Genomic DNA, 21,394 nt, shown 5'->3' on the forward strand with positions numbered 1-21,394 from the left:
AGAGAGAGAGAGGAAGAGAGAGAGAGAGGAAAAGAGAGAGAGAGAGAGAGGAAAAGAGAGAGAGAGAGAGAGAGAGAGAGAGAGAGAGAGAGAGAGAGAGAGAGAGAGAGAGAGAGAGGGGAGAGAAAGAGAGAGAGAGGGGAGAGAAAGAGAGAGAGAGAGCGGAAGAGAGAGAGAGAGAGAGAGAGAGAGAGCGGAAAAAAGAGAGGGAGAGAAAGAGAGAGAGAGAGCGGAAAAGAGAGAGTTGAGGGTGGCTAGAGTAGAGTGAGGGAAATGGCCACAGGCAGCAGTTTGAGATACCCATCAGGGGCTCTGTTTTACACCTGCTGACACACACACGTACACACACGTACACACACAGTAGAAAGCAGTGGCTAGGTAGCAGCAAGACAGAGAGGGGGGTGGGGGGGTGGGGGTTGTTTTAGAACATCACACAGTGCGTGCATAAACACTCATAAATATTAATGTCCATGAACCTGGCCTGCTGCTTTATTCATACGCTCATTCTGTGTGTGTGTGTGTGTGTGTGTGTGTGTGTGTGTGTGTGTGTGTGTGTGTGTGTGTGTGTGTGTGTGTGTGTGTGTGTGTGTGTGTGTGTGTGAGAGAGACAGAGATAGAGATAGAGGGAGAGTGAGAGCTGATGATTAATTAATGCTTTGAGTTACACAGATACCCTTTACAAACAGACTTTACGGTATGGTGCCTTGTAAGAAAAAAAAAAGAGAAAAAAAACAGGCAATTTTTTTTAGAGCCCAATTCATGAAGTCCCATTGGACCATACTCTTGCCAGGATAAGCTTCTTATATCTCCCGTACACATGCCGGCAAGTTTAGGAGTGAGCCGATGTGGGTGGACATCTATTTTAATAAATCCATTGAATATACACAATCACAATCCATTATTCATTTGTTTTTTCAGGTCCTAAAAAACATAATTTTCAAATGAATAGAATGGCATATTTTCAGTTGAATGATGTCTGGTCTGTGCAGCCTATATGCTACATGGCTGATCCATGAACATGAAATCAATAGTTATTATGTTAATTAAACAGACAACTCTTAGGCTACCCTGAACACAGTCAACACACATTTATTTTACAGTAGGCTAAGAATATAAAGAAATATAAAAAATAATACAAATACTATTTTTCCCACACAACTTGCATCATGGCAGTGTGGAACCACTGACATATTAAAAAATAGGTGATATTTTGAAAGAGCCCAAGGCAGCATCATGCTTTTTCGATCCTCATCTCTTTCCTACCCTCACTTCACTTTGTTAGGGAGCAGGCGTAGGGTCTTCCATTGAAAGCATCTTCATCATGATATCGACAGAAAATAATAGTCTGGTGTTATATTTCACAACCTCCGCTGTCTTTGGAGTTGCCTAAAGGCCTATGGGATCGAGGAAAACAATAGGCCAACATTTGATTTAGGCTCCATTATGGCTAAATGTTTCTCATCAGTGATAGATGAGCAAACGAATAGATGAGCTACACCACCTGCACTTATTTTCCCAGACAGAGAATTAACCAAAGAGGAATTCAGTCAAATAAAATCACATTGATAGATTAAGACAAATCACAGGCTTTTGGTCGGGAGTACGCCTTAGGCTTAAGTGCAAAATAATCCACTTGTTAAGCTATATACAACAGTATGCTATATACAGTGCATTTGGAAAGTATTCAGGCCCCTTGACTTTTTCCACATTTTTGTTACATTACAGCCTTATTCTAAAATGAATACAAGTTTTTATTCCCCCTCATAAATCTACACACAAACACCCCATAATGACAAAAGAGAAAACAGGTTTTTAGAAAGTTTGGATAAAAAAAAGAAAAAAAATTAAATAACTAAGTGTTCAGACTTTTTGCTATGAGACTTGAAATTGAGCCCAGGTGCATCCTGTTTCCATTGATCATCCTTGAGATGTTTCTACAGCGTGATTGGAGTCCACCTGGGGTAAATTCAATTGATTGGACATGATTTAGAAAGGTACACACCTGTCTATATAAATCCCCACAGTCGACAGTGCATGTCAGAGAAAAAAACAAGTAAATGAGGTCAAAGAAATTATCCATAGAGCGCCGAGACAAGATTATGTCGAGGCACAGATCTGGGGAAAGGTACCAAAACATTTCTGGAGCATTGAAGGTCCCCAAGAACACAGTGGCCTCCATCAATCTGTTATGGAAGAAGTTTGGAACCACCAAGACTATTCCTAGAGCTGGCCGCCCGGCCAAACTGAACAATCAGGAGAGAAGGGCCTTGGTGACCAAGAACCCAATGGTCAGTCTGACAGAGCTACAGAGTTCCTCTGTGGAGATAGGAAAACCTTCCAGAAGGACAACCATCTGTGCATCACTCCACCAATCAGGCCTATATGGCAGTGGCCAGAAGGAATCAGCTCCTCAGTAAAACACACATGACAGGTGGTGGCAGCATCGTGCTGTGAGGATGCTTTTCAGCGGAAGGGACTGGGAAACTAGTCAGGATTGAGGGAAAGATGAACGCAGAAAGGTATACAGAGATCCTTGATGAAAATCTACTTCAGAGTGCTCAGGACCTAAGACTGGGGGTGAAGGTTCACCTTCCAACAGGACAACAGCCCTATCAAGACAATGCTGGATAAGAGCGTCTGCTAAATGACTTAAATGTAAATGTAAATGTAAATGCAGGAGAGGCTTTGGGACAAGACTTTGAATGTACTTGAGTGGCCCAGCCAGAGCCCGGACTTTGACCCAATCTAACATCTCTGGAGAAACCTGAAAATAGCTGTGCAGAGCTATTAACTGACAGAGCTTGAGAGGATCTGAAGAGAAAAATGGGAGAAATCCCGAAACACACGTGTGCCAAGCTTGTAGCGTCATACCCAAGAAGACTTTGGGCTGTAATCACAGCCAAAGGTGCTTCAACAAAGTACTGAGTAAAGGGTCTGAATACTTACAGTTGAAGTCAGAAGTTTACATACACTTAGGCTAGAGTCATTAAAACTAGATTTTCAACCACTCCACAAATTTCATGTCAACAAACTATAGTTTTGCCAAGTCGGTTAGGACATGTACTTTGCGCATGACACAAGTAATTTGTAAACACTTGTTTACAGACAGATTATTTAACTTATAATCACAATTCCAGTGGGTCAGAAGTTTACATACACTAAGTTGACTGTGCCTTTAAACAGCTTGGAAAATTCCAGAAAATTATGTCATGGCTGTAGAAGCTTCCGAAAGGCTAATTTACATAATTTGAGTCAATTGGAGGTGTACCTGTGGCTGTATTTCAAGGCCTACCTTCAAACTCAGTGCCTCTTTGCTTGACATCATGGGAAAATCTAAAGAAATCAGCTAAGACCTCAGAAAACAAATTGTAGACCTCCACAAGTGTGGTTCATCCTTGGGAGCAATTTCCAAACGCCTGAATGTACCACGTTCATCTGTACAAACAATAGTACGCAACTATAAACACCATGGGACCACGCAGCCGTCATTCTGCTCAGGAAAGAGACGCATTCTGTTTCCTAGAGAAGAACGTACTTTGGTGCGAAAAGTGCAAATCAATAGCGAACAACAGCAAAGGACCTTGTGAAGATGCTGGAGGAAACAGGTACAAAAAGTATCTATATCTACAGTAAAACGAGTCCTATATCGACATAACCTGAAAGTCCGCTCAGCAAGGAAGAAGCCACTGCTCCAAATCCGCCATAAAAAAAGCCAGACTACGGTTTGCAACTGCACATGGGGACAAAGATTGTACTTTTTGGAGAAATGTCCTCTGGTCTGATGAAACAAAAATAGAACTGTTTGGCCATAATGACCATCTTTATGTTTGGAGGAAAAAGGGGGAGGCTTGCAAGCCCGAAGAACATCATCCCAACCGTGAAGCGGAAGGAAATATGTGGATATATTGAAGCAACATCTCAAGACATCAGTCAGGAAGTTAAAGCTTGGTCGCAAATGGGTCTTCCAAATGGGCAATGACCCCAAGCATACTTCCAAAGTTGTGGCAAAATGTCTTAAGGACAACAGAGTCAAAGTATTGGAGTATAGAGTGCAGTGATGTGTCCTATAAGGAGCGTTGGTGGCAAATCTGATGGCCAAATGGTAAAGAACATCTATCCGCTCGAGAGCACCCTTACCTGCCAATCTATAAATTACGTCTCCTTAATAATATAATAATAATAATATATGCCATTTAGCTGACGCTTTTATCCAAAGCGACTTACAGTCATGTGTGCATACATTCTACGTAAGGGTGGTCCCGGGAATCGAACCCACTACCCTGGCGTTACAAGCGCCATGCTCTACCAACTGAGCCACAGAAGGACCATGATCTAGCATGGGTAGAGTGGTCATCTGAATCAGGGTTAGTTTGGCAGCTGGGGTGAAAGAGGAGCGACTACGATAGAGGAAACCAGGTCTACATATAACTTTAGCCTGCAGACTTGATATGTGCTGAGAGAAGGACAGTGTACCATCTAGCCATACTCCCAAGTACTTGTATGAGGTGACTACCTCGAGCTCTAAACCCTCAGAGGTCGTAATCACACCGGTGGGGAGAGGGGCATTTTTCTTACCAATCCACAAGATCTTTGTGTTGGAGGTGTTCAGAACAAGGTTACGGGTAGAGAAAGCTTGTTGAGCACTAAGAAAGCTTTGTTTTAGAGCATTTAAAACAAAATACAGGGAGGGGCCAGTTGAGTATAAGACTGTATCATCCGCATATAAATGGATGAGAGAGCTTCCTACTGCCTGAGCTATGTTGTTGATGTAAATTGAGAAGAGCGTGGGGCCTAGGATCGAGTCTTGGGGTACACCCTTGGTGACAGGCAGTGGCTGAGAGAGCAGATGTTCTTACTTTATACACTGCACTCTTTGAGAGAGGTAGTTAGCAAACCAGGCTATAAAAAAAACTATAACATACACTCAAAGCACGGGGTCAGGGGTACAACTGCTCCCTGGCGAGTAAGAATCTACCCAACAGGACCTCAGCTAATCCAACATACACTCTAATCCACAAAACGGCCGTGTGTGTGTGTGTGTGTGTGCGCGGCTTAGATTCCAGGAACATTTCAGTAGATGAGGGAACTCCCCCTCAAACCAATCAATGACTGCCTTGAGTAATGAAAATTATGGGTCTTTACCTTTCTCCTCTCCCTCTCTGGGTTGAAGGTGCCAAACCACGACTGCATCTGAGGAAGGAGCACAAAGAACACACTGTCTGAGTCCCGTTTGGTAGACACACACAAGTACTTCACCTGAGACTGAGTTAAATAAGCCTCATTTAATCCACTGTCAGTCAAGGCTGAAGCGCATCCAGGGAACGAACGAACGAACACACACGCGCACACACACACACACACACACACACACACACACACACACACACACACACACACACACACACACACACACACACACACACACACACACACACACACACACACACACACACACACACACACACACACACACACACACACACACACACACACAGCTGAGGTAGACAGGGTATGCTTTAACAACCAAAACAAAACATGTACAGCTCCCACCTCTCCAAAGAGCATTACTGATCACAGCTGAGTCTACCACTAAAGGGACGGGGGAGGGGGGATAGAGAGGGAGATAGAGAGAGGGTAGAGAGAAAGAGATACAGAAGCATAGAGAGAATGAAAAAAGAGAGAGAACGTTGGATAGATATGGATAAAAAAAGAAGAGACAGACAACAGACACGGGTGGCCAGCCCAGACATCTCAAGAGAGGAGACTAGATTGTTCATTCTTTCTTTCTCTTACTCCATTTCTCGCTTTCATCTCGGGGGAAGTCCAGCAACAATAGAAAGCTCAATCGGGAATCAGCTGCTCCTCAAGACACACACGCGTACACACACGCGTACACACACACACACACACACACTGTGTGTGGTTTACACAATCAAGAGCAATCTAAACAGAGGAGTCTGTGAAGAGCCTTTGTCAGCCATGGATGCGCAACACACACACACACACACACACACACACACACACACACACACACACACACACACACACACACACACATATATACTCTGACACACACGTACTCTTACACAGAGACAGAGAGACAGAGAGAGCGACAGAGAGAGAGAGAGAGAGAGAGAGAGAGAGAGAGAGAGAGAGAGAGAGATCGGCACACATTCATTCTGTTCAACTATTTAGCAACTCAGCGTTGCCATGGTTTCTCTGTCTGCACTACAGCTCTCGTCATTGGATGTTTGTGTGTAGTCGTGTGTTTGTGTAATTTCTACCTGTATGTGTGTGTGTGTGTGTGTGTGTGTGTGTGTGTGTGTGTGTGTGTGTGTGTGTGTGTGTGTGTGTGTGTGTGTGTGTGTGTGTGTGTGTGTGTGTACGCTAGGAGGTTAGAGTGAGGATGAGTGTTTATTTACACATGAGAGAGAGAGTCAGATAGCATGAAAGAATGATAGGTGGTTAGATAGGCGGCCATTGTCTTAGACAAAGGTTGCTTGTGTGTGTACGACAATGATGTTGTCTGTCATCTACCCTTGCACAGAAGCATGTGTGAGAATCTCTAATTTCGTTGAGGAATCCTCCTCATGAGAGCTAGAGGATCCCCTCCTGCACACAAATAATTCCTTAAAAGAGCTAGGTTTCCATCCAATTGACGACAGATTTTCATGTGAATATTCAAAAAGTCACATCAATAAAATAGGCACATTTTCCCACCAGAGACGCGTTTCCATCAAATGGACTTGTTGCGGATAAAAGCCTGTGTCTGATGACGCATATAAAACTGACTTTTGTGATTAAATTCCGAACAAAAAATACAAGTTAAATGGATTTTCATTGCATTTTCAACTGTAGGTTTTGACACAAAAAATGTTGCATTTAGCGAATGTGCCCACTCTGGTATTGGCACGTACGAGCAAACAGCTTGCAGATATAGCCTACATGATGAGATTATTACGGACAAAAGACCAAGATTATTTTAAATTGAACAAAAAGTAAAGTGTTGGTTTCAGGTTTTACGAGCTGAAATAAAAGATCCCAGAAATTGTTCATTTGCACAAAAAGCTTATTTCTCTCAAATCTTGTGCACAAATTTGTTCACATCCCTGTTAGTGAGTATTTCTCCTTTGCCAAGATAATCCATCCACATGAAAGATGTGGTATATCAAGAAGCTGATTAAACAGCATGATGATTACAGAGGTGCACCTTGTGCTGGGGACAATAAAAGGCCACTCTAAAATGTGTAGTTTTGTCACACAACACAGTGCCACAGATGTCTCAAGTTTTGAGGCAGCGTGCAATTGATATGCTGACTGCAGGAATGTCCACCAGAGCGGTTGCCAGAGAATTGAATGTTAATTTCTCTTCCATAAGCCACCTCCAACATCATTTTAGAGAATTTGGCAGTACGCCCAACCGGCCTCAGAACCGCAGACTGTGTGTAACAATGCCAGCCCAGGACCTCCACATCCGGGAACGTCTGAGACCAGCCACCCGGACAACTGATGAAACTGTGGGTTTGCACAACCAAAGAATTTCTGCATAAACTGCCAGAAACAGTCTCAGGGAAGATTATCTGCGTGCTCATCATCCTCACCAGGCTCTTGACCTGACTGCAGTTTGGCATCGTAACCGACTTCAGTCGGAAAAAGCTCACCTTCGATGGCCACTGGCACACTGGAGAACACTGAATCCCAGTTTCAACTGTACCGGGCAGATGGCAGACAGCGTGTATGGCATTGTGTGGGTGAGCGGTTTGCTGATCAACATTGTGAACAGTGCTCCATGGTTGTGGTGGGGTTATGGTATGGGAACGCATAAGCTACGGACAATGAACACAATTACATTTTATCAATGGCAATCAATGCACAGAGATACCGTGACGAGATCCTGGGGCCCATTGTCGTGCCATTCATCCACCATCATCACTCCATGTTTCAGCATGATAATCCACGGCCCCATGTTGCAAGGATCTGTACACAATTCCTGGAAGCTGAAAATGTCCCAGTTCTTCCATGGCCTGCATGCTAACTCAGACATGTCACCCATTGAGCATACTTGAGATGCTCTGGATCGACATGTACGACAGCATGTTCCAGTTCCTGCCAATATCCAGCAACTTCGCACAGAAGAAGAAGAGGAGTGGGACAACATTCCACAATCAACAGCTTGATCACCTCTATGCGAAGGAAATGTTGCGCTGCATGAGGTAAATTGTGGTCACACCAGATACTGACTGGTTTTCTGATCCCACCTTTTTCTTCAAGGAATCCGTGACCAATATATCTGTATTCCCAGTCATGTGAAATCCATAGATTGGAGCCTAATGAATTTAGTTCATTTGACTGATTTACTTGTATGAACTGTAACTCAGTAAAATCTTTGAAATTGTTGCATGTTGCGTTTACATTTTCACCACCCTGTGAAGTTCATCATAACTTATTTCATCTGTAGTCTAATAAACCAGCTTGGTCCATAGACTAGACGTAACATAGTCAATGTAAATCCAGGATATTAAAATTAGTATGATATATTACGTTTGGTATGGTCACATAAGACAGGTTAGTTAAGGCAAAAACTAATGTAAGGTGGTTGGTCGGGGTGGATCGGTAGGCGTATAAGTGTTTCCACCACCATTTCTCACATAATTCATTTTACCGACACAAAAAGATCCCACCTTGCCTAGCGTATCTTGTTTTGTGGACATTTGGAAAGTTTACAGACAAAGTAGCTTTTCCCATCAAGCCTGTCGTGACATTTTTATCCTTTACTTGCATGATAAGGTTGGATGGAAAACTGGTTTCTGATCAAATGATCCTGGATATGTTCTATCCTGCTTTCATAAACATCTGAATTATTAATAGTTTGAGCTCCTCCTCATTGATTTTCCTAATTTCTCCATCGCTCTATCTTTTTATCTCTTCCTCCCTCGCTTTCTTTTCTTTCTCTGGTCCGCCTGACTTTCTTATCCTCTCTCTCTCTATTCCTTCACCTCAAAGTTTTAGAAATCATTTCAAGTGAGACCGTCTGCAGCTGTGAGGAGAGAAGACTTGAGCTCTTCATAAATATGATCGAAAGAGAGAGAACTAGAGACAGTGAGAGAGAGATAAATAGAGAACCGAGAGACAGTGAGAGACATTGAGAGAGAGAGAGAGAAAGAGAGAGTAAGAGAGAGAAAACTAGAGAGAGAGAGACAGTGAGAGAGAGAGAGAGCCAGTGAGAGAGAGAGAGAGAGAGAGAGAGAGAGAGAGAGAGAGAGAGAGAGAGAGAGAGAGAGAGAGAGAGAGAGAGAGAGAGAGAGAGAGAGAGAGACAGTGAGAGAGAGAGAGAGCGAGAGAGTGAGACAGTGAGAGAGAGAGAGCGAGAGAGCGAGAGAGCGAGAGCGAGAGAGCGAGAGAGCGAGAGAGCGAGAGAGCGAGAGAGAGACAGAGAGACAGAGAGAGAGAACTAGTAACAGTGAGAAAGAGAGACAGTGAGAGAGAGATTGAGGCAGTGAGAGAGAGAGAGAGAGAGAGAGAGAGAGAGAGAGACAGTGAGAGAGAGAGAGAGAGAGAGAGAGCGAGAGAGAGAGAGAGCGAGAGCGAGACAGTGAGAGAGAGAGACAGTGAGAGAGAGAGACAGTGAGAGAGTGAGACAGTGAGAGAGAGAGCGAGAGAGAGAGACAGTGAGAGAGAGAGACAGTGAGAGAGAGAGCGAGAGAGAGAGAGACAGAGAGACAGAGAGAGAGAACTAGTAACAGTGAGAAAGAGAGACAGTGAGAGAGAGATTGAGGCAGTGAGAAAAAGAGACAGTGAGAGACAATGAGAGAGAGAAAAACAAAAAGATAATTACTTGACACATTGGAAAGAATTAACAAAAAAACAGAGCAAACTAGAATGCTAATTGGCCCTACACAGAGAGTACACAGCGGCAGAATACCTGACCACTGTGACTGACCCAAAATTATGGAAAGCTTTGACTATGTACAGACTCAGTGAGCATAGCCTTGCTATTGAGAAAGGCCGCCGTAGGCAGACATGGCTCTCAAGAGAAGACAGGCTATGTGCTCACTGCCCACAAAATGAGGTGGAAACTGAGCTGCACTTCCTAAACTCCTGCCCAATGTATGACCGTATTAGAGAGACATATTTCCCTCAGATTACACATATCCACAAAGAATTTGAAAACAAATCCAATTTTGAGAAACTCACATATCTACTGGGTGAAATTCCACAGTGTGCCATCATAGCAGCAAGATTTGTGACCTGTTGCCACAAGAAAAGGGCAACCAGTTAAGAACAAAACACCATTGTAAATACAACCCATATTTATGCTTATTTAATTTATCTTGTGTCCTTTAAACGTTTATACATTGTTAAAACACTGTATATATATATAAAATATGACATTTGTAATGTCTTTATTGTTTTGAAACTTCTGTATGTGTAATGTTTACTGTTAATTTGTATTGTTTATTTCACTTTATATATTCACTTTATATATTATCTACCTCACTTGCTTTGGCAATGTTAACACATGTTTCCCATGCCAATAAAGCCCTTGAATTGAATTGAAATAGAGAGACAGTGAGAGAGAAATAGAGAGACAGTGAGAGAGAAATAGAGAGACAGTGAGAGAGAAATAGAGAGACAGTGAGAGAGAAATAGAGAGACAGTGAGAGAAATAGAGAGACAGTGAGAGAGAAATAGAGAGACAGTGAGAGAGAAATAGAGAGACAGTGAGAGAGAAATCGAGAGACAGTGAGAGAAATAGAGAGACACTGACAGAAATAGAGAGACAGTGAGAGAAATAGAGAGACAGTGAGAGAAATAGAGAGACAGTGAGAGAGAAAGCAGAATGTGATGAGATGCAGGACAACAATTCATTTATTCCCTTTATCATATCTGTGATAAAGGGAAGGGAAGTCAGTCAGTCATTCAGTCTTCCTGCCTCCAACACTAACACACACACACACACACACACACACACAAAAGGAGCTTTGACCCACACACACACTGACCATGGAAGTCAAATTTATGTACAGTACCAGTCAAAAGTTTGGACACACCTACTCATTCAGGGGTTTTCCTTTATTTGTACTAATCTCTACATAGTAGAATAATAGTGAAGTCATCAAAACTATGAAAAAACACATATGGAATCATGTAGTAACCAAAAGTGTTAAACAAATCAAAATATATTTTAGATTTTAGATTCTTCAAAGTAGCCACCCTTTGCCTTGTGTGTAGATGTGTATAGTTTCTAAGTCGCTTGTTTAAAAAAAAATGTACGTGTAGCTAGTACATGTTATGGTTGACCCTGCCACCTCAGTTCAGACAGCACACTACTGCTGCCCCAGGCTGTGTCTGTGTGTTGTGTTGTCACTCAGGTCAGACAGCACACTACTGCTGCCCCAGGCTGTGTCTGTGTGTTGTGTTGTCACTCAGGTCAGACAGCACACTACTGCTGCCCCAGGCTGTGTCTGTGTGTTGTGTTGTCACTCAGGTCAGACAGCACACTACTGCTACCCCAGGCTGTGTCTGTGTGTTGTGTTGCCACCTCAGGTCAGACAGCACACTACTGCTGCCCCAGGCTGTGTCTGTGTGTTGTGTTGTCACTCAGGTCAGACAGCACACTACTGCTGCCCCAGGCTGTGTCTGTGTGTTGTGTTGCCACCTCAGGTCAGACAGCACACTACTGCTGCCCCAGGCTGTGTCTGTGTGTTGTGTTGCCACTCAGGTCAGACAGCACACTACTGTTACCCCAGGCTGTGTCTGTGTGTTGTGTTGCCACCTCAGGTCAGACAGCACACTACTGCTGCCCCAGGCTGTGTCTGTGTGTTGTGTTGCCACCTCAGGTCAGACAGCACACTACTGCTGCCCCAGGCTGTGTCTGTGTGTTGTGTTGCCACCTCAGGTCAGACAGCACACTACTGCTGCCCCAGGCTGTGTCTGTGTGTTGTGTTGTCACTCAGGTCAGACAGCACACTACTGCTGCCCCAGGCTGTGTCTGTGTGTTGTGTTGCCACCTCAGGTCAGACAGCACACTACTGCTGCCCCAGGCTGTGTCTGTGTGTTGTGTTGTCACTCAGGTCAGACAGCACACTACTGCTGCCCCAGGCTGTGTCTGTGTGTTGTCACCTCAGGTAAGACAGCACACTACTGCTGCCCCAGGCTGTGTCTGTGTGTTGTGTTGTCACTCAGGTCAGACAGCACACTACTGCTGCCCCAGGCTGTGTCTGTGTGTTGTGTTGCCACCTCAGGTCAGACAGCACACTACTGCTGCCCCAGGCTGTGTCTGTGTGTTGTGTTGTCACTCAGGTCAGACAGCACACTACTGCTGCCCCGGGCTGTGTCTGTGTGTTGTGTTGTCACCTCAGGTCAGACAGCACACTACTGCTGCCCCAGGCTGTGTCTGTGTGTTGTGTTGTCACTCAGGTCAGACAGCACACTACTGCTGCCCCAGGCTGTGTCTGTGTGTTGTGTTGCCACCTCAGGTCAGACAGCACACTACTGCTGCCCCAGGCTGTGTCTGTGTGTTGTGTTGCCACCTCAGGTCAGACAGCACACTACTGCTGCCCCAGGCTGTGTCTGTGTGTTGTGTTGCCACCTCAGGTCAGACAGCACACTACTGCTGCCCCAGGCGGTGTCTGTGTGTTGTGTTGCCACCTCAGGTCAGACAGCACACTACTGCTGCCCCGGCTGTGTCTGTGTGTTGTGTTGTCACTCAGGTCAGACAGCACACTACTGCTGCCCCAGGCTGTGTCTGTGTGTTGTGTTGTCACCTCAGGTCAGACAGCACACTACTGCTGCCCCAGGCTGTGTCTGTGTGTTGTGTTGCCACCTCAGGTCAGACAGCACACTACTGCTGCCCCAGGCTGTGTCTGTGTGTTGTGTTGTCACTCAGGTCAGACAGCACACTACTGCTGCCCCAGGCTGTGTCTGTGTGTTGTGTTGTCACTCAGGTCAGACAGCACACTACTGCTGCCCCAGGCTGTGTCTGTGTGTTGTGTTGTCACTCAGGTCAGACAGCACACTACTGCTGCCCCAGGCTGTGTCTGTGTGTTGTGTTGTCACTCAGGTCAGACAGCACACTACTGCTGCCCCAGGCTGTGTCTGTGTGTTGTGTTGTCACTCAGGTCAGACAGCACACTACTGCTGCCCCAGGCTGTGTCTGTGTGTTGTGTTGTCACCTCAGGTCAGACAGCACACTACTGCTGCCCCAGGCTGTGTCTGTGTGTTGTGTTGTCACTCAGGTCAGACAGCACACTACTGCTGCCCCAGGCTGTGTCTGTGTGTTGTGTTGCCACCTCAGGTCAGACAGCACACTACTGCTGCCCCAGGCTGTGTCTGTGTTGTGTTGTCACTCAGGTCAGACAGCACACTACTGCTGCCCCAGGCTGTGTCTGTGTGTTGTGTTGTCACCTCAGGTCAGACAGCACACTACTACCACCCCAGGCTGTGTCTGTGTGTTGTGTTGTCACTCAGGTCAGACAGCACACTACTACCACCCCAGGCTGTGTCTGTGTGTTGTGTTGTCACTCAGGTCAGACAGCACACTACTACCACCCCAGGCTGTGTCTGTGTGTTGTGTTGTCACTCAGGTCAGACAGCACACTACTACCACCCCAGGCTGTGTCTGTGTGTGTGTGTTGTGTTGTCACTCAGGTCAGACAGCACACTACTGCTGCCCCAGGCTGTGTCTGTGTTGTGTTGTCACTCAGGTCAGACAGCACACTACTACCACCCCAGGCTGTGTCTGTGTTGTGTTGTCACTCAGGTCAGACAGCACACTACTGCTGCCCCAGGCTGTGTCTGTGTGTTGTGTTGTCACTCAGGTCAGACAGCACACTACTACCACCCCTGGCTGTGTCTGTGTGTTGTGTTGTCACTCAGGTCAGACAGCACACTACTACCACCCCAGGCTGTGTCTGTGTGTTGTGTTGTCACTCAGGTCAGACAGCACACTACTACCACCCCAGGCTGTGTCTGTGTGTTGTGTTGTCACTCAGGTCAGACAGCACACTACTACCACCCCAGGCTGTGTCTGTGTGTTGTGTTGTCACTCAGGTCAGACAGCACACTACTACCACCCCAGGCTGTGTCTGTGTGTTGTGTTGTCACTCAGGTCAGACAGCACACTACTACCACCCCAGGCTGTGTCTGTGTGTTGTGTTGTCACTCAGGTCAGACAGCACACTACTACCACCCCAGGCTGTGTCCGTATGTTGTGTCGTCACTCAGGCCAGAATCAGGAGGATGGAAGCTATGTGGAGCATGCTGGTATGTTGCCTCCAGGCTGCCCATCAACACAAAAACACTCCCAACAGGAGAGGGATAGAGGGAGGGAGTGATAGGGGGAGGGAGGGATAAACTGAGTTTCACCCCCACTGGTGGCTTGTAGTCACTGGTTCTCTGTGAGCTCTCTGACAGGCAAACACACACACACACACACACTTTCTCTCTCGCACACACACACACACACACACACACACACACACACACACACACACACACACACACACACACACACACACACACACACACACACACACACACACACACACACACACACACACACACACACAAATTTCTCCCCTGGGATCGTTTTAAGCAGCAGTGGCAGAGTTAGCGGGAAACACTGCACACTGAGGTGAATTTCACAGAGACATCCACTTCAAGATAAACTGAGTGCACAACCATTGGCCACACTACATTATGACCGTGTGAACTCATGCAGACTGGCCAAACATGACATATGGGAAGGTGGGCTCACCCTCTCATTGGCTACGTAGATTATTCTGGCGTAGCAGCAGATCATGAGGAAGATGAGGGTGAAGAGTGGGACGTACCATCTGCAGGGTGGGAGGACAGAGGAAAATGCATTACACACAAGAGGGCCATGTCTTTACATGAAATCCACACACATTTAAATGTGATTCTCCCATTGACTTGAACACAAGAGTTACTTCAAGAGCATACACAAACTAAAGAGGAAGACTGACAGGTGGAATGGTAATGACCTCTCAGGCCTGGGAGCCTAGGGCCAGGAGTTTTCCCTGGTCAAATCATGTAGTCAAGATAAACTCCTGGCCCTGGTATAATCATAAAACACCAGGAGTGCAGTGAACTCTGCAGTGAACTATGCAAAGGCATCTAAAACATTTAACTCCATTTATTTTGTATAGGTATTTGTTTAGGGTTTAGGTTAGATATCCTTCAGCCACCTCTGATTCAGCACTTGTGTAGAGAAGTAAAACCATAGCGCAATAGGTAAGTACTATGGTTTCTGTCCAGTGCACTGTGAGAGGAAGTTATCAAAACAGGAGAGAAAGACAGAGGCGGAGAAAGTGAGAGAATAGCGGGTAATGTACGGCATTCTTGAGCAATGGAGGTCAAGAAAGGATGATAAAAGGGACACAACTTCAGAAATGCATGGTATTTCTGTTAAGATGTGTGACAGAGAATGAGAGAGAGAAAGAACAGCTTCAGAGGAGTGTCACCCGCTCAGAAAATGACCAGACAACAGGCCTCAGAATGCCAGGACTCTAACCACTACCCTACTCTCAGGGCCTCAACAGTACCTTAACACATCAAAGCACTTCTGCTCATCAGAATGGAACACATCATAATAGACAGACCATTCTAAGGCTGTCCCTGTTGCTGTACATGTAGATAGACAGACCATTCTAAGGCTGTCCCTGTTGCTGTACATGTAGATAGACAGACCATTCTAAGGCTGTCCCTGTTGCTGTACATGTAGATAGACAGACCATTCTAAGGCTGTCCCTGTTGCTGTACATGTAGATAGACAGACCATTCTAAGGCTGTCCCTGTTGCTGTACATGTAGATAGACAGACCATTCTAAGGCTGTCCCTGTTGCTGTACATGTAGATAGACAGACCATTCTAAGGCTGTCCCTGTTGCTGTACATGTAGATAGACAGACCATTCTAAGGCTGTCCCTGTTGCTGTACATGTAGATAGACAGACCATTCTAAGGCTGTCCCTGTTGCTGTACATGTAGATAGACAGACCATTCTAAGGCTGTCCCTGTTGCTGTACATGTAGATAGACAGACCATTCTAAGGCTGTCCCTGTTGCTGTACATGTAGATAGACAGACCATTCTAAGGCTGTCCCTGTTGCTGTACATGTAGATAGACAGACCATTCTAAGGCTGTCCCTGTTGCTGTACATGTAGATAGACAGACCATTCTAAGGCTGTCCCTGTTGCTGTACATGTAGATAGACAGACCATTCTAAGGCTGTCCCTGTTGCTGTACATGTAGATAGACAGACCATTCTAAGGCTGTCCCTGTTGCTGTACATGTAGATAGACAGACCATTCTAAGGCTGTCCCTGTTGCTGTACATGTAGATAGACAGACCATTCTAAGGCTGTCCCTGTTGCTGTACATGTAGATAGACAGACCATTCTAAGGCTGTCCCTGGCTTGTTGCTGTACATGTAGATAGACAGACCATTCTAAGGCTGTCCCTGTTGCTGTACATGTAGATAGACAGACCATTCTAAGGCTGTCCCTGTTGCTGTACATGTAGATAGACAGACCATTCTAAGGCTGTCCCTGTTGCTGTACATGTAGATAGACAGACCATTCTAAGGCTGTCCCTGTTGCTGTACATGTAGATAGACAGACCATTCTAAGGCTGTCCCTGTTGCTGTACATGTAGATAGACAGACCATTCTAAGGCTGTCCCTGGCTGTCCCTGTTGCTGTACATGTAGATAGACAGACCATTCTAAGGCTGTCCCTGTTGCTGTACATGTAGATAGACAGACCATTCTAAGGCTGTCCCTGTACATGTAGATAGACAGACCATTCTAAGGCTGTTGCTGTACATGTAGATAGACAGACCATTCTAAGGCTGTCCCTGCTGCTGTACATGTAGATAGACAGACCATTCTAAGGCTGACCCTGTTGCTGTACATGTAGATAGACAGACCATTCTAAGGCTGTCCCTGTTGCTGTACATGTAGATAGACAGACCATTCTAAGGCTGTCCCTGTTGCTGTACATGTAGATAGACAGACCATTCTAAGGCTGTCCCTGTTGCTGTACATGTAGATAGACAGACCATTCTAAGGCTGTCCCTGTTGCTGTACATGTAGATAGACAGACCATTCTAAGGCTGTCCCTGCTGCTGTACATGTAGATAGACAGACCATTCTAAGGCTGTCCCTGTTGCTGTACATGTAGATAGACAGACCATTCTAAGGCTGTCCCTGTTGCTGTACATGTAGATAGACAGACCATTCCAAGGCTGTCCCTGTTGCTGTACATGTAGATAGACAGACCATTCTAAGGCTGTCCCTGTTGCTGTACATGTAGATAGACAGACCATTCTAAGGCTGTCCCTGTTGCTGTACATGTAGATAGACAGACCATTCTAAGGCTGTCCCTGCTGCTGTACATGTAGATAGACAGACCATTCTAAGGCTGTCCCTGTTGCTGTACATGTAGATAGACAGACCATTCTAAGGCTGTCCCTGCTGCTGTACATGTAGATAGACAGACCATTCTAAGGCTGTCCCTGTTGCTGTACATGTAGATAGACAGACCATTCTAAGGCTGTCCCTGTTGCTGTACATGTAGATAGACAGACCATTCTAAGGCTGTCCCTGCTGCTGTACATGTAGATAGACAGACCATTCCAAGGCTGTCCCTGCTGCTGTACATGTAGATAGACAGACCATTCTAAGGCTGACCCTGCTGCTGTACATGTAGATAGACAGACCATTCTAAGGCTGACCCTGTTGCTGTACATGTAGATAGACAGACCATTCTAAGGCTGTCCCTGTTGCTGTACATGTAGATAGACAGACCATTCTAAGGCTGTCCCTGTTGCTGTACATGTAGATAGACAGACCATTCTAAGGCTGTCCCTGCTGCTGTACATGTAGATAGACAGACCATTCTAAGGCTGTCCCTGTTGCTGTACATGTAGATAGACAGACCATTCTAAGGCTGTCCCTGCTGCTGTACATGTAGATAGACAGACCATTCTAAGGCTGTCCCTGTTGCTGTACATGCAGATAGACAGACCATTCTAAGGCTGTCCCTGTTGCTGTACATACACAGAAAGACAGACCATTCTAAGGCTGTCCCTGTTGCTGTACATGTAGATAGACAGACCATTCTAAGGCTGTCCCTGTTGCTGTACATGTAGATAGACAGACCATTCTAAGGCTGTCCCTGTTGCTGTACATGTAGATAGACAGACCATTCTAAGGCTGTCCCTGTTGCTGTACATACACAGATAGACAGACCATTCTAAGGCTGTCCCTGTTGCTGTACATACACAGAAAGACAGACCATTCTAAGGATGTCCCTGTTGCTGTACATACACAGATAGACAGACCATTCTAAGGCTGTCCCTGTTGCTGTACATGTAGATAGACAGACCATTCTAAGGCTGTCCCTGTTGCTAGACACCATTCTAAGGCTGTCCCTGTTGCTGTAGATAGACAGACCATTCTAAGGCTGTCCCTGTTGCTGTACATGTAGATAGACAGACCATTCTAAGGCTGTCCCTGTTGCTGTACATGTAGATAGACAGACCATTCTAAGGCTGTCCCTGTTGCTGTACATGTAGATAGACAGACCATTCTAAGGCTGTCCCTGTTGCTGTACATGTAGATAGACAGACCATTCTAAGGCTGTCCCTGTTGCTGTACATGTAGATAGACAGACCATTCTAAGGCTGTCCCTGTTGCTGTACATGTAGATAGACAGACCATTCTAAGGCTGTCCCTGTTGCTGTACATGTAGATAGACAGACCATTCTAAGGCTGTCCCTGTTGCTGTACATGTAGATAGACAGACCATTCTAAGGCTGTCCCTGTTGCTGTACATGTAGATAGACAGACCATTCTAAGGCTGTCCCTGTTGCTGTACTGTAGATAGACAGACCATTCTAAGGCTGTCCCTGTTGCTGTACATGTAGATAGACAGACCATTCTAAGGCTGTCCCTGTTGCTGTAGATAGACAGACCATTCTAAGGCTGTCCCTGTTGCTGTACATGTAGATAGACAGACCATTCTAAGGCTGTCCCTGTTGCTGTACATGGATAGACAGACCATTCTAAGGCTCCCTGTTGCTGTACATGTAGATAGACAGACCATGTCCCTGTTGCTGTACTAAGGCTGTCCCTGTTGCTGTACATGTAGATAGACAGACCATTCTAAGGCTGTCCCTGTTGCTGTACATGTAGATAGACAGACCATTCTAAGGCTGTCCCTGTTGCTGTACATGTAGATAGACAGACCATTCTAAGGCTGTCCCTGTTGCTGTACATGTAGATAGACAGACCATTCTAAGGCTGTCCCTGTTGCTGTACATGTAGATAGACAGACCATTCTAAGGCTGTCCCTGTTGCTGTACATGTAGATAGACAGACCATTCTAAGGCTGTCCCTGTTGCTGTACATGTAGATAGACAGACCATTCTAAGGCTGTCCCTGTTGCTGTACATGTAGATAGACAGACCATTCTAAGGCTGTCCCTGCTGCTGTACATGTAGATAGACAGACCATTCTAAGGCTGTCCCTGTTGCTGTACATGTAGATAGACAGACCATTCTAAGGCTGTCCCTGTTGCTGTACATGTAGATAGACAGACCATTCTAAGGCTGTCCCTGTTGCTGTACATGTAGATAGACAGACCATTCTAAGGCTGTCCCTGTTGCATGTAGATAGACAGACCATGTACATGTAGATAGACAGACCATTCTAAGGCTGTCCCTGTTGCTGTACATGTAGATAGACAGACCATTCTAAGGCTGTCCCTGTTGCTGTACATGTAGATAGACAGACCATTCTAAGGCTGTCCCTGTTGCTGTACATGTAGATAGACAGATAGACAGACCATTCTAAGGCTGTCCCTGTTGCTGTACATGCAGATAGACAGACCATTCTAAGGCTGTCCCTGTTGCTGTACATGTAGACAGACCATTCTAAGGCTGTCCCTGTTGCTGTACATGTAGATAGACAGACCATTCTAAGGCTGTCCCTGTTGCTGTACATGTAGATAGACAGACCATTCTAAGGCTGTCCCTGTTGCTGTACATGTAGATAGACAGACCATTCTAAGGCTGTCCCTGTTGCTGTACATGCACAGATAGACAGACCATTCTAAGGCTGTCCCTGTTGCTGTACATGTAGATAGACAGACCATTCTAAGGCTGTCCCTGTTGCTGTACATACACAGATAGACAGACCATTCTAAGGCTGTCCCTGTTGCTGTACATGTAGATAGACAGACCATTCTAAGGCTGTCCCTGTTGCTGTACATGTAGATAGACAGACCATTCTAAGGCTGTCCCTGTTGCTGTACATGTAGATAGACAGACCATTCTAAGGCTGTCCCTGTTGCTGTACATGCACAGATAGACAGACCATTCTAAGGCTGTCCCTGTTGCTGTACATGTAGATAGACAGACCATTCTAAGGCTGTCCCTGTTGCTGTACATGTAGATAGACAGACCATTCTAAGGCTGTCCCTGTTGCTGTACATGTAGATAGACAGACCATTCTAAGGCTGTCCCTGTTGCTGTACATGTAGATAGACAGACCATTCTAAGGCTGTCCCTGTTGCTGTACATGCACAGATAGACAGACCATTCTAAGGCTGTCCCTGTTGCTGTACATGTAGATAGACAGACCATTCTAAGGCTGTCCCTGTTGCTGTACATGCACAGATAGACAGACCATTCTAAGGCTGTCCCTGTTGCTGTACATGCAGATAGACAGACCATTCTAAGGCTGTCCCTGTTGCTGTACATGCACAGATAGACAGACCATTCTAAGGCTGTCCCTGTTGCTGTACATGTAGATAGACAGACCATTCTAAGGCTGTCCCTGTTGCTGTACATGCACAGATAGACAGACCATTCTAAGGCTGTCCCTGTTGCTGTACATGCACAGATAGACAGACCATTCTAAGGCTGTCCCTGTTGCTGTACATGCACAGATAGACAGACCATTCTAAGGCTGTCCCTGTTGCTGTACATGCACAGATAGACAGACCATTCTAAGGCTGTACCTGTTGCTGTACATGCACAGATAGACAGACCATTCTAAGGCTGTCCCTGTTGCTGTACATACAGATAGACAGACCATTCTAAGGCTGTCCCTGTTGCTGTACATGCACAGATAGACAGACCATTCTAAGGCTGTCCCTGTTGCTGTACATGCACAGATAGACAGACCATTCTAAGGCTGTACCTGTTGCTGTACATGCACAGATAGACAGACCATTCTAAGGCTGTCCCTGTTGCTGTACATGCACAGATAGACAGACCATTCTAAGGCTGTCCCTGTTGCTGTACATACAGATAGACAGACCATTCTAAGGCTGTCCCTGTTGCTGTACATGTAGATAGACAGACCATTC

At 45.6% G+C, this 21,394-nt stretch overlaps 2 protein-coding genes across 8 annotated transcripts in view; both read right to left on the reverse strand.

Moving 5' to 3' along the window:
* si:dkey-100n23.5 (cyclic AMP receptor-like protein A) overlaps nt 1–21,394 on the reverse strand; it is a 143,157-nt gene that overhangs the window by 67,535 nt on the left and 54,228 nt on the right. For all 7 annotated transcript variants that reach the window (XM_052522296.1, XM_052522297.1, XM_052522295.1 and 4 more), the window contains exons 9-10: nt 14,759–14,837; nt 5,143–5,190 (exon numbers count right to left, since the gene is read on the reverse strand). In XM_052522296.1, the coding sequence (XP_052378256.1) occupies nt 5,143–5,190; nt 14,759–14,837 (127 nt within the window). The remainder of the gene's footprint in view (nt 1–5,142; nt 5,191–14,758; nt 14,838–21,394) is intronic.
* LOC127931084 (histidine-rich glycoprotein-like) overlaps nt 16,889–21,394 on the reverse strand; it is a 9,453-nt gene continuing 4,947 nt past the window's right edge. Inside the window, exon 2 of the mRNA XM_052522294.1 lies at nt 16,889–17,974. The gene's annotated coding sequence lies outside the window, so the exon portion shown is untranslated. The remainder of the gene's footprint in view (nt 17,975–21,394) is intronic.

Source organism: Oncorhynchus keta, chromosome 7, assembly GCF_023373465.1.
Source record: "Oncorhynchus keta strain PuntledgeMale-10-30-2019 chromosome 7, Oket_V2, whole genome shotgun sequence".
Taxonomy (NCBI): Eukaryota; Metazoa; Chordata; class Actinopteri; order Salmoniformes; family Salmonidae; genus Oncorhynchus; species Oncorhynchus keta.